The sequence below is a fragment of the Tachypleus tridentatus genome, chromosome 9, assembly GCF_004210375.1.
Source record: "Tachypleus tridentatus isolate NWPU-2018 chromosome 9, ASM421037v1, whole genome shotgun sequence".
Classification (NCBI taxonomy): Eukaryota; Metazoa; Arthropoda; class Merostomata; order Xiphosura; family Limulidae; genus Tachypleus; species Tachypleus tridentatus.
The window spans coordinates 136,294,936-136,311,205 of record NC_134833.1 but is presented as its reverse complement, the minus strand read 5'-3'; the positions used below and the strand labels follow the sequence as shown (position 1 = coordinate 136,311,205).

Here is a 16,270-nt window from a genome sequence, read left to right as displayed (position 1 = left end):
ATTACCTTATTTGCTGGGTCAGCTCAACCATCACCATTACATTTTCAAGGTGTGGAACTTCTGGTTTTCAAGACACTCTAGTTTTCTTCTTCTTTTTTTCTCCTATGAATGAGGTTCTATCTCTTTATGAGTCTCTTGCTTCTTTTGTGTGCCCTTCAGTAGATTCTGATAAATCATTTGACGTTCGTTATGTTTCACTGTCTCTTCTCATTTCTGTTGATCTTCTTCCTATACTACTCATTTCTCCCCATGACTTCGGCTGTTTGAAAGAGTGATTGAATTTGTTTTTCATTTGTCCTCTCTTCCCTTTCATCTCTATACAGTCATACAGGCCCTAATTATCTCTTACATCCTGTTCAGGTATTTTTCTGTGATGTTGCTTGCACTGCTCCCTTTCAAGGCATTATCTGGTGAGACAGCTGTAAGTCCTCAGATTTATAATACTAAAATCAAGAATTAGATTATCTAAATGGACACAGCAGATAGCCCAGTGTGGCTTTGCTTTCAAGGCAATCAGTAATGGGAGTTACTCTTTTTTTGTTATTTATCTTATTTGACCTTGAATGGTTGAATTAAATATCTTATGTGGTTTATTTCATCTTCAATGTGAAGTCACTTATTTTGTCTTTTTCATACTCTCTCTTGTATACTATAGTTTTTTATATCTGGAATCTGGCTTTCAACATCATTGAGATGTAATATTGTATTGAGGTTATGTGGATGACTTCTAATACCTCTGTGACACATTATTTGAATCATATTGCACTTTTGTTTTTTTATTGGGTTTGATCTTTCTCTTATTGCCATTCTCCAATTTTCCAAAAGATTCTAAAGAAGTGAGTTGTTAGTTTTTACTTTCTATTGCAGTTTCCATGAAAAAAAAACAAGAAAAAACTGACCCAACGTACAAAAAAAAAACGTATATATAGTGGAGACAATTAAATCCAGTGTTGCCTTGCAGGAAATACTTCTCTCTCCTGAAATCTGTAATGAGTAAGAGATAACAGAAAATGTTAAGCCCATTGTCCTTGCTCAGTGACCAATGTTGAGATGGGGTTTTTCACAAGACTGGTTGCAGTTTATATATTTTACATTGCAAGCTGCTCTAAAAAAGCCTCAGGTATGGTTCCATTGTGCAAGTTAACAAACAGTACGTGACCTTACATAGATGATAGAAAATTCTTGTTTTACCTGTGCATCTCTGTGGCATTTCCACTTACGTAAATTTTATCCCTATCCCTCATTTCTTTTAGTGGAGTATGAGAACTCTTTCTTTCCCAGTACTAAACTGCTGGGGAGGTTGATATGGAGCATTTCCCTTTGTGAATGGTATAATCACACTGGTGTAAGGATGATGGGATGCACCATTCAGTCAGAGGTAGGATGGTTTTCCTGTAATTGTTGTACAGGTCATCCACTGTATTAAGGATTCCTTTCTAGTAGTCATGGCTAACTGGATGAAACTTTCTCTTCTAGGTACAGGTTTAGGTATATAATCATCTTAGTTTTGTGTATTCTGATAAATATTTCCTAGGTACTGGATGTCTTGACTTATTGCCCTAGCCACACTACATATACATGATTGGTTGAGCAACTTGAACATTTTAACCACCTTTGTGCTTTTTTAACACCATGCAGGATGTTCTTTTTGACAGTATCTTTTGCCATACTAATTCTTTTGAGCAAATAGTATTCTCAACATTATATGGATGAGATGTTCAACCAAGTGATTCTCCCACTAAGTCACCCTCTTCAGTTTGTGGTATGCTCATAAATTCTCCCTTTTTGCCATCATATTCTCAAAAAACAGATAATCTTTTTTCACTTCTGTTTCTACACTGATCCTTGCACTTTTATATAAATGTTGGATTCTAACTGTCTGTTCTTTGGAAATGTGAGAAGCATTTTTATAGTTAACATTGTCTTTACCTGAAAATGTATGTGTTTCTTTTGCCTTTTTAAAAATGAGTATTTTGTATGTACAGTAGGCTCAAGAGTGATATTGTATGGAAGATGTATTACCCTCATATTGATGGAGGATTATCATTGAATGTTGAGTGCATCATAGACTTGTCAAATGTACAAAAAACTTTAACCTTTTCAAAACAGGTCACTTGTCAAAGGCCATGTCATTGCATTTGTTGAATTTTATTGAACTACTATTTCATTAATTTATATCAGTAAGTTTGGTATCAAACTGTAGATTATGATTCAAATTTTAATATTATACATTATTTAATTTCTTAATCTAAAAGTGTTATAAAATACAGTTAAACATTAAATTTTGTTGTGCCACATAGTTATGTTAAATGCATCACTGATTCAGAGTAGATGTTTGTGATGTCAACATATTAAGTTTGTAGTTTTATTTGAATTAGGAACTCAGATAACTGACATTGACAAGCTGGAATATAAAATAAGATCCTTATATCTTTCCTATGTGCTGAGATATCACTTATGTACTGAATTAAACAGTGGCTCTGCTCATCTTTCTATTTTTGGAAACAATTCCTTATATATTTACTTTATTATATGACATGACCAATTGAAAGCTCAGAATATTTTCCTGGTGGCTTTCTCAGCTATATTAAAATATCTTGTTCTTTAGAGCTAAGGTTTCAAAGAGGTTTTGTCCTTAGTCTGCTTAAAATTTCATATTTTTTAGACCGAAATTCAGTTTAATTTCTAAACCTGATAACTTATAGTAAAATTTCTATGGTATCAATAGTAATTATTGACTTTTTTGATTATTCAACTGTATATATCAAACCTAAAAAAACATTTGTTTCATATCCTCCATGTGCAAAATATTAAAAGGCTTAGCAACCTAAATCAGGCAGCAACTGAGTATAAAGGTTATAACTAGAAGATAATTGTTTGCTTTACTTCTTGTTTTACAATTCTATGTTTTATGACAAGTGTGTTTAATTTATTTCTAAAGAGTAATAATCTAAATACATAATAACATTTAATAATTGAAATGTGACATAGTGTATTTTACAAAATATTAGTCTACTAAAATACAGCCAAGCCATGTCTCTTTGTAAAGACTAAAGGTCAGTTTTACATAATTGAATATGGTTTGATGATTGCATATTTACCACCTCATTGTAGCTTTTGTATTGTTAGCTAGACAAGGTTGAAAGGTCAATACAATAAAAATATTAAATATATAAATGAATGTAAAATGTTATGAGATTTAAGCTGTTTAGTCTAAACATCAAAGTTTTGATGTTACAATGTGTTGTCACTTTGTTATAATGCAAAGTTTTATAATTTTTGGACATAATTTATATTTGTTTCCTAATTTTTTACAATGGTTACGAAATTGGTCAAATTGACTGAACCTCTGCAGAGATTCATTGATAGAAGTAACAGAAAAAAAGTTTTATTCTTAGGAAATGTTTGATAACTGTCTGGCGATTAAAGATTTTGCATGTAGTGTTTGAAAATTTTCTGATGCATAAATGTAGTTTTAATCTTGAAATGAAAATTACTTTGCATGTTGTTTTGACAACATACAGAAAGAAAAATAAATGTGCAAGAAAAACACTACTTAACAAATGCTAAGGCTTGGTAAAAAAAAATTGATATTTGGTGTATGAAAACATTGTAATGTTTGCTGATAATCTAATGAATTTTGTTAATGTACATTAACTAATTTAAGAGTTATAACATGAAAACTATAAAAAAAAAGTGGTTATGAGGTTGGTCCCAGAACCAACTCCTGTTGAAAGAGTTAATTGGTGTTTGTTCTTTGTGAAATAATATTTTTTATTATGTGATAAAAAGATGCTGAATAAAAATTAATGTTACAAAGGTATGGTGATTGAGAATTCTTAACTGAATGTGTTATTTCAGTCACTTACATTTACACATTTGATTTCTAGACATTGAGTGTGCTATACAACAAAATTCTAAGAGCTTTAAAAAAAATGCCTCAGGAAGCAGCTTATCGTAAACACACGGAGGAAATTGTGAAGGGGAGGCTAACTGTTGTTGAATCTGTAAGTTTGTTTTGAGAAAATTTTATTTTTTATCTTTATTATTTCACTGGAAATTTTGTGAAATGAACATTGTGTAATCCTTCTTTGTTTGTTTTTTTACTTTTTTAGTTTATGTTGTTTCTTGACACCATTACTTAAATGCAGCAAAGAGAATATCTCTGAAAGTCTGTACCAGGTTTATGTTTTGGAATCTTACCTCAGGCTATATATATATTTTTACAACCAGTTTGATCAATGACAGTGCTTTAAAACTGAGTTTATAATGAAAGTTATTAGTGAGGTTAATTTTATTCTTTATTCAAAAAATACTTTTAAATTTGGAGTTAACAATAAGTCTTAATAGCTTATACATATATGCATATGGTGTAATTGCAGCAATTTCTACTTTTGTGTTTTACAAATTTCTACACATGGGCAAAGAGTATACCTGCCTCAGAAGTGATACATTTCCTCTACGCTGCTTCTCGGTGTGGATTCCTGTATGTGATGAGAGGACCTCCCAGGGAAGGTTCTGTTCTTTCAGTTTACCTCCTCTGGGGTCTAAACAAATGTGTTTGCTGTGCGTGGTGACCCGTGAAGGGGAGGAGAGGATCCTAGTGGTTGAGGGGTCCAACCCTAACACATCACTTTGGCCTTGAATTCCTGTAGACGGGTGGCCTTGGGGTGGCCCCCCTTGGGTCAATCGGCTGGTCCATTTGGGCCAGAGTTAACCAATAACCAGTGTTGGATGTTCTCAACAGGTATTGTGGACATCGTATTTGATGCTAGTATTTGGGTATAGTGCTCACGAAACCCTGGCATTGCTGCAGTATCCTTTTTTGACATTGTAGTGTGTCCCCTCGTAGGGCTTCATGGTGGGTGGGGTCAGTGAGCACCAAAATTTCCCTTGTTTTATTATGGATTCTCCAAATAAAAACTTAAATAAAATAGTGGAAAACAGTCCATAGGTAAATGACTGCACCTTGAAGTTTCTGAGCAGCAATCTTCAACATCTGTACCACCTGCTGTACCTCATTTTCTTATCCTGCATTCTCTTTTAGAAAAATCTTTAGGGGAAATGTCTCCTTTTTTTTTTATTCAGAAGGGACTGAAGGGACTTGCTGGCTCTCCAAAGTCAGTAAAGAAGCTTTGATTTGGTAACATATTGGTGGAAACATCCACATTTTAACACAGCAAACTCCTCTTGTATTCAAAGGTAATTGAAGATATACCTATTGAGGTTACACCTTATGCTACTTTGAATTCATCATGAGGAGTTATTGTTGAGAGGGATTTGAAAAACATCCCTGAGTCAGAGATTATTGCTGGTTTCTCCACTCGAGGAGTTTCTGCAGTGAGGCATATCTCCACTTGCAAAAATGGAATCACGATGCCGACCAATATCCTCGTTCTCACGTTTACATCACCATGTCCACCTGCCACCATCATGGTAGGTTATCTGAATTGCAGGGTACAGTCATACGTTCCAAACCCTTTCGGATGTTTCCAGTGTCAGAGGTTTGGTCACTGAAAGACATTGTGTTGTGGTTCCCTAAGGTGTGCTTGTTGTGGTGGCAAGGACCGTGATGCCTATGAGTGTGAAATGGACCCTCATTGCATCAATTGCAATGGTTCTCACCCATCCTACTTTCGTTCTTGCCCTAAATGATTGGAAGAAAAGGAGGTGCAGCATTTAAAAACAATTCATAACATCACTTATCCTAAGGCACGAAAGTTGCTGTCCACCACTTCATCTCAGACATATGCTGCTGCACTTTGTTCCACAACTACAGTGGGAGTGCAGACAGATCTCTCTGTGCCTCCTAAAGAATTGTTCTCAAAACAAATGAAACATCTTTTGACCTCCATGGTTAAAAAAAGTTGATGAATCAACTTCAACACCCATCTCTGTCCCTTACATACATACCAACAAACCCCAAGATCCACATTCTTTGGTTCCAGGTACAGGCATTCCCTCAGATACATCTTCTCCCACCCCAAGATGCAAAACAATCATTCATTCATGTCCTCAGTCACTGGAATCCCCTTTCAACATTAAAGACTTGCCCAGTCGACCCAGGCAAGATCTATGGAGGTCGAATAACCTCCCTCGAATAAGGACAGTGAGGAAAAAAACGTGGTCGTAAACAGAAGGGTTCTCCACCCAATTCGCCTACACATAAATAAAAAGTGGCCATCTTGATACAATGGAACTGTCAAGGTTTACATTCTAATCTGGATGACATCAAAACACTGATTGCTTCCTACCATCCTTAATGTCTTTCCTTACAGGAAACGTTTCTGAAACCTGCTGATACAGTCACCTTTTGGCAGTTTTCTCTGTACAGAAATGACAGGCTGTGTGATGGACAAGTGCATTGAGGGGTGGCACTGTTAGTTGATCAGCATGTGCCCACTCTGTCTTTGCCACTCGACACACTCGTGGAGGCTGTAGCCATCTGCATTTCCTTGGGTCGTACCATAACTGTTTCTTTCTCTCTTCCTGTTGCATGGAGAGACCTGTGACCAATCAGACCTTGATGCTTTCATTGAACAGTTGCTGTCTCCCTTTTTAATCCTGGAAGACTTGAATTGACATCATCCCCTCTGGGGAAGTGCTGATATTGATAGGAGGGATAGCTCTGTAGAGCATATGCTCTCTGATCACAACCTTTCTCCTTTCAATACTGGTTCTTCTACTTATTTTCATGCACCTAGTCAGTTCTTTACTGCTATTGATCTCTCAATTTGCTCCACTTCATTATTCTCCCATTTTTCATGGAGGGTTGACAAAAATCCACGAGGCAGTGATAATTTTCCTGTAAATTTGAGAAAGACTGGCTGTAGTCAGTGCCACCCAATCCACCTGCCCTGGTGGAAGCTGGATCAGACAAACTGGCCCTCTTTCACTACTTTCACAGAACTTGATCCTTCCATCATCTGTAAGCCATCAGTAGACGGCTATGTGGCAGCAGTAACTGACTGTATTATACAAGCAGCTGCTCAATGTATTCCTAAAACCTCAACACGTTTTCCACTACATCCTCGTCTGTGGTGGAATCCTGCCTACCACATGGCACGGAAGGCTCAAAAACGGTCCTGGGATATCTTTCATAGAAATCCCACACTCTCGAACCGCATTGCTTTCCAGTGGGCCCATGCACATGCTATGTGGATAAGATGTCAAAGCCAGAAGGAATCTTGGATTAAGTTCACAACCAGCATATCTTCTACCACCAGTTCCAAAGTCAGATGGGACAAGATTCAAAAGGTCAGTGGGGAATATAATTCTATCCTCCTCTCAATCTTGCTCTATGATGGCCAGGAAGTAGTTAATACTTGGAGCATCACTGATACTCTAGGTGAAAGCTTTTGCTGAGTATCTAGCACTTTGCTTCTTCTTCCACCTTCTTAGCCATCAAGACTTGGGCACAGTGATCACTTCTTTCCTTTTGAGCTGATTGTCTCTATGACTATAATTGTCCCTTTACACTGGTGGAACTCAAACTGGCCCTTCATCGGTCTGGCAGTACATCGGTTGGGCCTGATGATGTACACTATTACATGCTGCACCATCTATCTCCTTTTTCTCTTGCTATTCTTCTGATTGTTTTTAACTGGATCTGGCAGGATAATATTTTTCCTGATGCTTGGCACCAGGCTATTGTCCTACCTTTCTCTAAGCCTGGGAAGAATCCCAAGATTTCTTCAAACTATCTTCCAATTGCTTTGTTAAACTGTCTCTCTAAGACCTTGGAGAGGATGGTTAATGCTCGTCTTGTTTGGTTTCTCGAATCAAACAACCTTCTCTCATCCACCCAGTGTTGGTTCCGACGACAGCCCTTCACCATGGACCACCTGATTCAACTTGAAATATCAATCAGAGAAGCCTTTCTCAAATGACAACATCTTGTATCAATATTCTTTTACATTGAGAAGGCTTATGATACAACATGGAGGTATGGCATTTTGCAAGACCTCCATATATGTGGGTTACATGGTCATTTGTTTATTTTTATTAAAAATTTTTAATAGGCAGGAGATTCCAAGTTCGTTGGGGTTTGACACTTTCCTGTTCTTTTCTACAGGAACTTGGAGTCCTTCAGGGTTGTGTTTTGAGTGCCACACTTTTCACTATGAAAATTAATGCCATCACTGAACAACTCCCTCTCACTGTTGCAAACGGGCTCTATGTCGACAACTTTCACATCTGATGTCAGTCGTCTAACATGAAGTATATTGAGCAGTAGTTACACACTACCTTCAATCGTTTACTGAAGTGGACCACAGCAAACCAATGGGGTATTCACCCTGATCCTGAACTCCATATTGGTGAAGTTGTGCTGCCTGTGGTCCCTGAGACAAAGTTCTGGCACTATCACTGCTGTGCCTGTTCCATACGTGGACTATGGTCCTATATTCAAGGCTCGGCTCCATGTCAGCTGGTAGTCAGCTTGGAGTGACAATGTGAAAACAAGCTTTTCCAAATAAAACTCTATATTGGACTTTGGCCATCTTGCTTTCATAAGGATTGGAAAGAGGAAGGTGTTCTCACTAGACTACGCATTGGTCACAGTTTTTTAACTCATTGTTTTCTTTTATCTGGAACTGAAGCACCAGTGTGTAGTCTATGTAACACTCAGATCACATTAAGTCATGTTACTTTCTTGCTGTCATAATGACTCTCAACGATGGCACAATTTTAAACATGTTCTGTCCTGTGGTTTGTCCATAACGTTAGACAGTGTTATTGGTGATGGTGACACTTTACCTTGGTAATGTTTTTAGTTTTTCAAAGGCCATTAATCTTTTTAATGCCATTTAAGTTTTTTAATTTATACATTCAACCTTTTTTTAATATGGTTCCTCATTAAGAATCACGGTCCATCTAGTTCAATTTGAAATTAGAAAATGGCCATAACTTTAAATAACTCGAAACCAGGACTGGAAGGCCAACTTCAGGTGACTAATGCTGTTGTTTGAACTATACTTTAGTCACTGTGGCAAGTTATTATTAAAATTTTGCTGCACATCTTTTAAAAATTTTAGTACTTTTTGAAAATGGCCATAACATCAAATAACTCAGAACCAGGACTGGATAGGCCAACTTCAGGTGACTGACAGTGGTTTTTGTACTTACCTGTTAGCCTTCCTGGCAAGATATAATTACAATTATGCTACAGAAAGTCCTTTACAACTTGTATTACTGTAGTTCTTCTCTTAATGTTGTAGACTAGATGTAAACATTGGCTTTATGCTTTTTATGTTTTTTTAAACTTTGTTTCATTTTACCTTAATTTCCTTTTATGAATTTTACTAAATTTACTTCAATTTTACCTTTTTACCAGATGTTTGGTGCAGATAGCCTAGCTGCTTTGTGCCATAAAACACTAAATCAACCAATCCTCTCCTCTTATCTGTTTCTCTTATGGTCAGAGGTCTCCTTCAGATGCTTCTAAGAGTATTTCTATTGTTCCCTTGCATTGGTCCCTCTTTCTTCTCAATATAGGATTTCTAGCTAATGATTTGAGAGGAGATAAGTACCTTATCTGACGTTACAGTTTTCATACAATGAAAATATATTTGTGATAGGTACTTATTTCTTCTTGCACTTCCCTCATTTCCTCCTCACTTCTCCAGTGTTCACATTTGCTAAATGTTGAAGTGAAGATTTGGTAGAGAAGTGTAGAGGGACTAACACTGGCAACATGAGCATGCACTGTTACTATTAGTTAATAGATGACACATGATGATTTTCGTGAGAGAGACACTGGAATGCACTAATTCACATATTCAAAGTTCAGTAGTATTACTCTGGGGAATTCTCATTGTAAACGCTTGGATAGATAAGCTGATAAATTCCAGGGTTCAAGTTGCTTATTTCTATGTGTTTGTGTGCTTTATTGATCTTGAGTGTAAAATAATACTGTATTATGTAAACAGTCTAATGACACAAAGTGATTTGTTGTTTTATTTTCAGCAGATTTCTACTTCAGTAAAATAAACACAGAAAATAAATGTGAAATATTTAATAATTCAGTCTCTGAACAGAAGTACTTTGAAATGTTGTGACCAATATTAAAGGAAAAGGGTACAACTAATCCACCCCTGAAATCTCCTGTTGACAACTTTGTCGTGGGAACGTGCAACTCACAAACACCCATGTCTTGCATGTACGAAATAAGATAGGGGCCCTTAAAATACATCACCCTAGTATGGTCAGTATGCAATCTAACTCTAGGCACCTTACTAAAGAGGGCATTTGGACACAGTCAGGAGGATGCCCATAATGCCAAGGCTCTACTATAGATGGGGTAAAAGGAAGAAGAGATGTTTAGTAATCAAGGCTATCTTGATAAATGTATGTACTAGTTTTCATGACTTGTGATAAATTACACTATGTAATATAAATTTTGTACCTGAATAGTATGTGTTATTTCTTAATTGCTTGTGTTGTAAAAGTACAGAAAATGGCCATTATTCCCTTCAAACTTTGCTTTTGTGACCTAGATAATGAAATTTAGAAATTAACCTATTTTCTATGTAAAAATGGACAAATTTGCACATTTTCATTTACATAAAGTCTAAATAAAACAACATATGAATCAAGATTTACATATATTTATACTAAAGTTATACAAAAATGTTTAGAAGTGAGTAGTTTTTCAAGATTTGCGACTGTATGGTAAATCACTTTCACGTATCAGCCCCCAAATATAGTCTCCCATCATATTTTTGTTATACGCTCCCAGGTCACAAAAACAAAGTTTAAAGAGAAAATTAGAAATGGTCTTTTCCATTTACTTTAGGCATAAGCAATTTGGAAATAACACTTTCTGCCCAGGAACAAGAAAAAATTAAAATTTTGTTACATAGTGAATTATAGGATTCAAGATTGATTCTTGCATACTTAAAGGAATACAGTCAAAAAATAAGTTACATATGAAATTTAGCGAAGGACCAGTTATGAGACCTGAATATCTAATTTAATTTGCATACATCATAATTTGTAATGTATGAGATTGTTAATATGATTTTTGTTGTTTTTGATTGCATGCTCAAATTAATTTTTATGTAAAGCTTGCAAGTTACACCTAAACTTTACTGATTTAACTTATGACAAAATTTCCACTCTTAAAACATTATCTTACAGAAATCGTTCACATATTTTAAAATTACAAATCATTCTTTATCCAGATTTTTAGCATGAATAAAAATCTGAAATTATCCCAAAAGGTTTGTTTTTTTCTTCTTTGTTTTACTAACTAAACTATTTGGGATTATTCTATTGTTAGTTTAGCCTTGTTCTATGATGTTGTTATATGTAAACATGTGCTTAGATAGAAAAAAAATCAAGAAATACCAAGAAGTGAGAAATAAAAATAGCTTAGGGAAATGATTTACAGACAATAGTTTCATAGGAAACCTTATGAGGTTTCTGGCCCCAGTGTTGCAAATATATTTTAGTTTACTGTTTGACCTTTAAACTCAAAGATCAAGTCAAGTATTTCACACTTTTAAAAGTACTTATCATAAATAGATAGCATATTTATTAACTAGAATCTGGAAGTACAGGGAATCCAAATGTGTATTCTAATTTTTCCTTCACTTCTTTGGAACAGTCTTTAAATTGATACTGTAACCATTCTTGTAAGTTATCTCCCAAATAAAAAAAAACAACAACAGCTGTGAAACTGGCATTTTCGCAACATTCTGATCATGCAAGTTGTGAATTACACAGAATTCTGTGTACATGTATACTCTCCTACCATGGAATAGTTTCTTCTTAAATTTTCATGTGGTTTATGTTTGATCAATATCTTTTTCTTTCTTTTTTTTGTCAAAATTAAAAAAATACAGAAGAAAATGAGCCATTATGAAAAAGTGAAATGTACTTTTGGAATCCTTGTATCTTTAGCTTCAATGTGAGCAATTAATATATTTAAACTAATACTTCAAAATATTTACTACCTAAATAAGATTATCTTATGGATTGGTGTTGAATAGTTGATCTTCAGTCTATTATTTCAAAATTAAGGATAACTAGACCTCAAGTATCTCTGCACAAAAATTCAACAAACAACTAATGGTGTAAAATCAAGTGAACATGCAGGATCCCTGCACATTCTACAAGAATAATTACATTCCAGCCAATTAATATATTAAAATAAAATGAAATTTACTTAGAAAAGTCAGGGTGAACATGAGACTTAGAAATAGATTGGTGGTGCATAACTTGCAACATTCTATAGAATGATTTGTCTTGCATCTTGTGTTTGTCTAAGAAGCTCAAAACCTTGGATACTAGTAACATTTGATAGTAGAAGTTGGACAAAAGCAGTGGCAAGACAGCTAATCTGTTAAGAAACCATTTTCTATGCTGATTTAAGGATCCACAAATTTTCTATGTTAATGTAATGATCCTGTATATTCTAAAACTTCTTTTTCTTATTATAGGAAGAAGATATAGGTACATTGGAAAATAAAATTGGTTGTGGACAAGTGGAAGAGTTAATAATACAGGTAGGACAAGTCATTATAGGGATCTAAGTTCCATATTACCATTCTGCAATATGCTCCTCAAATGAATAAAAAAAATATAAAAATAGTGTTTTAATTTTAGAAGTTATTAACTGAATTTTTAAATTTATGATATAATTTAACATGGTGAACAACTAGTTTTCCACTACAAATTTATATAAAATCTTAAACATTTTTCTAATGTTCAGACAATGGTAAAGCTCACTAAAACTACAGTTAAGTCCTTTGGCTTATCAAAAATACAAAATGTTTGTTTATGCTCTTCCCTGATTGACACATTAGTGAAGTGCATGCTCTCCAAAGGTTTAGCATTTTAAGTATGATTATCACAGTATAAAAAAAATTAAATAAAATTGTTTCTTTGATTTTTTTTTACTTGTATCACCTGCACCACTGAGAAGCCCATCAAACCCATTTTTCTGAATTATTAACATCCAGTGGGAAATGGTGAAAGACGTGTTGTAGAGTGTTTACTTGTTGAGGGAATATGTTTTTGGATCCTTCTAGATTTTTGTAATGTTTTTATCATCATTTTCTTTCACCTGTTAGACACTACTTATGTAGATAGAAACAAGATGTATGTTTTGGAGCTATAATTTATGAAGCTCTTATCTAACACATACAAAGGAAGTCCTTTAACTTTAGAAGGAAAGTAACTTTGCATTCCAAAGTTCATTAATTGTCCACTGACAATGACTCCAAATGCCTGTACGATGAATTGTAGATGTTTCTGAATGGATGGTATGAATTCTTGTTTATATTTGTGAAGTAACAGCCATGCTGGATAGGATTTGTCTTATTAAAAGTCATAACTTATTGGCATTCCAGCCCCTTCAGATATGGTACTTATTTGCAGTTAGCCTAAAAGTATATAAAACAAGTAAAATTACCCATCCCCAATGACAAGAAAAGTTGAAGTTAATATATTAATTTATTTCATGGACTTTATAAAGATTACTTGTGTTGCACTTGTGGTTTTGCTCAGAGTTACTTATTCCATACACAGCAAAAGCGATTGTTGAGCAGTTCAGTCATGCTAAGAGCTGTCCATGGTAAATCTACATTTTGAAAAGTGAATAGTGGTGTGATTAATTCCTAAAAATTTCATGTTGAATATCCTGCTTACAAAATATACTTGGCATCAACATCATTTTAACTTTATATTTTACTGTTATTCTCTCTAATGTAACACTGTATATGTGTTTAGTCCATTTGACCAACCTTGTAACCACCACAAAAAATATGAAATGAATCTAAATTTCTTTTTTCTTTTAAAATAACTGCATATTGTAACAGACAATTGTACATTTTTTAATTCTAACAGCAAAATTAATAGTCATAGTGGAGATGCTTTATGTAAATACAGCATCAACTTATGAGCACTTTTGGTCAAGGGAAAACATACTACACTCATAAGATGTTCTCATGGTATCAAGTATTTTTATTTAACCTAATAATAATTAAAAAATATGCATTAAAAATAAGTAATTTAGTGCTTACATGTGTATCTTGTGTTTTTTTTATTCTTAAAGTCTCAACAAAAGATTCCCCAATTTAGTTGTGAGGATGTTGTTAGAAATTTATTTAATTTTCATTTATTTTAAATATGCAACTTAAAAAACATTAATACACAACAAAAAAGCAGTGTCCTAAGAGTATTATAGCTTAAGCAGCCTTCTAACAAAGCTATATTTGTGTTCAAAAATTATTAGTACCTGGTTGGGTCAGTTGCAAACTACAAAATTACTTGACACAGGATAACTCAAACCAATTATGAGAACAGGCTAGCTTTATAAGGAAATCAAGATCTTCTCTTTCTGCTGGCTATTATTAATCCAATAATGAATATCAGAGAAAATTATTAATATTTCTTAAAAGACTGTGTTAGGAGGTGGTGTGGTAAATTTAAGTTTATGGCATATAACTCATTAAGGCAAAATAAAATTAGGTAATAAAATTTCATTTTAACTTCAGGATATCTAATTTATAAGAGCTTTAACTGCTTGTAAACTTAGAAAATAATATAGGGTTAAAAAGATATTCCAAAATGGTCAACTAAAAACAAAGAAGTGTCATGTGATACATAAGTAAAGAATAGGAATTTTAATATTTTCTTTTGAAATGAAATTAAAACTTGTGTTAAAAGATTAATTATAAACTATATTTTGATTGGAAGTTTATTGACCTACATTGATAATAAGATAATTACATTTTGAATGTAAATCTATAGAAAGGTCATGACAGGCACAGTTTGACTTACCCATATCTAGAGGGTTAACAATATTTGCCATCTTTGGTATGCCATGGTTATGGAATACCCTGATGTTTTTCTCTTCTAGAATTAATCTTTTACAAATAAAATAGTTTGTTTTTTTGAAAGCTTAAAACTTTACACTTTGCAAGCTGTTATAATTATGGAATAGAACTATTTATTGAAAATGCCTGTAATATAACCCTCCAATAAGGAGCCACTTTATATGTCCATCACACTTTTATGTAATTATGGATCAATTGAATTGCAACAAGAAGAGTCACAACATTTAATGTTTATAGAGGGCCTGAGACAATGTGATTGGATATACAGATTGTTACTACCCCTTCTATACCTATTATGTTGTTAAATGAAATTGAAAACACGAATATTACAGTAATACCATTTCTCACTGATGATTTCTAAATTATAGGGTAAGGTTTAATAAGACAAACATCAGAAAAATATTACTTATTTTGTATATCTCTAATTCTTATTGATGAAAAATATCTTATATAAGTATATAGTATAATTCCAACTCTTGTTTTGTTTAAAGTTGTACTTCAGTTAAATCTTAATGTTATATGTATTGGTCTATTGTAATTTTATCAAGAATGTTTTTTAACCATATTGTATGGTGTGTTATTGCTCTGTGAGAGAACACATGCTTTTGGGTTACCTTTTAATCTTATAAGTTTGTCTCATTTCACTTCATCATGTCTGGCTAGTTACACATACCTTGTGGCTCTGTCACTGTAAACATTAAAGGTTGATGGCTTAAGAATATTCTTAAAAAAATATTGGTACTTTATCTTGCAGGCAGAGAACGAATTATTGTTAACTCGAAAGATGTTGGGTTGGAAACCCTGGGAACCATTAGTTCAAGAACCACCTCCAAATCAGTGGAAATGGCCAATGTAATGAAAGTGTGAAAGTATGGTAGTTTGTGGATCAAGACAGTAGTTTCTAGTTTAAGTCAATAAAATGTTATGTATAGGACCTGAGATTTGATATACATAAACACTTAGTAGTATTAATTATATTTTGCATTTTTGACTTACAGTAATATTAATGGTATTAAGAATCTGCTGCAGAAGTCAATTAAACATTATGTCATAAAGTATTGGATATATTTTGTGTTGAAATGTTATCTTCTAATGTAAGAGAATATATTGTGTAAATAGTAAGATGGTTTTACTAGTGTTTATGATAACTGATGTAGGTAAGACCAACACTCCTGTGATACACAGCTTTATTAATATTGAGATAACAAGCTAGAAGCATAATATTTCCAAGGCATGGATCAGAACAGTGCACAAAGCTGTCATGGTGAATTTCAAATGTTTATTTTCCATAAAAACCATTAATTTAAATATTACAGTAAAAGGAACTGCACAGTTACAGTCATGTAAAAAAGTTAGGGAACCCCATTAAAACTTGTGTATTTCTGGATATATAGATATTTAATCTCAATTTCAACAATACTGAGAGA

At 33.8% G+C, this 16,270-nt stretch overlaps 1 protein-coding gene across 2 annotated transcripts in view; it reads left to right on the top strand.

The window, feature by feature from the left end:
* Positions 1 to 15,901, top strand: part of ND-13B (NADH dehydrogenase (ubiquinone) subunit ND-13B) — a 29,365-nt gene extending 13,464 nt beyond the window's left edge. Inside the window, exons 3-5 of one of the 2 annotated variants that reach the window (XM_076457449.1) lie at positions 3,891 to 4,007; positions 12,444 to 12,509; positions 15,598 to 15,901. In XM_076457449.1, coding sequence (XP_076313564.1) covers positions 3,891 to 4,007; positions 12,444 to 12,509; positions 15,598 to 15,699 — 285 coding nt within the window. In that variant the 3' untranslated portion in view covers positions 15,700 to 15,901. The remainder of the gene's footprint in view (positions 1 to 3,890; positions 4,008 to 12,443; positions 12,510 to 15,597) is intronic. The other variant, XM_076457450.1, reaches the window with a different exon arrangement.
* Positions 15,902 to 16,270: the final 369 nt, after the last annotated feature.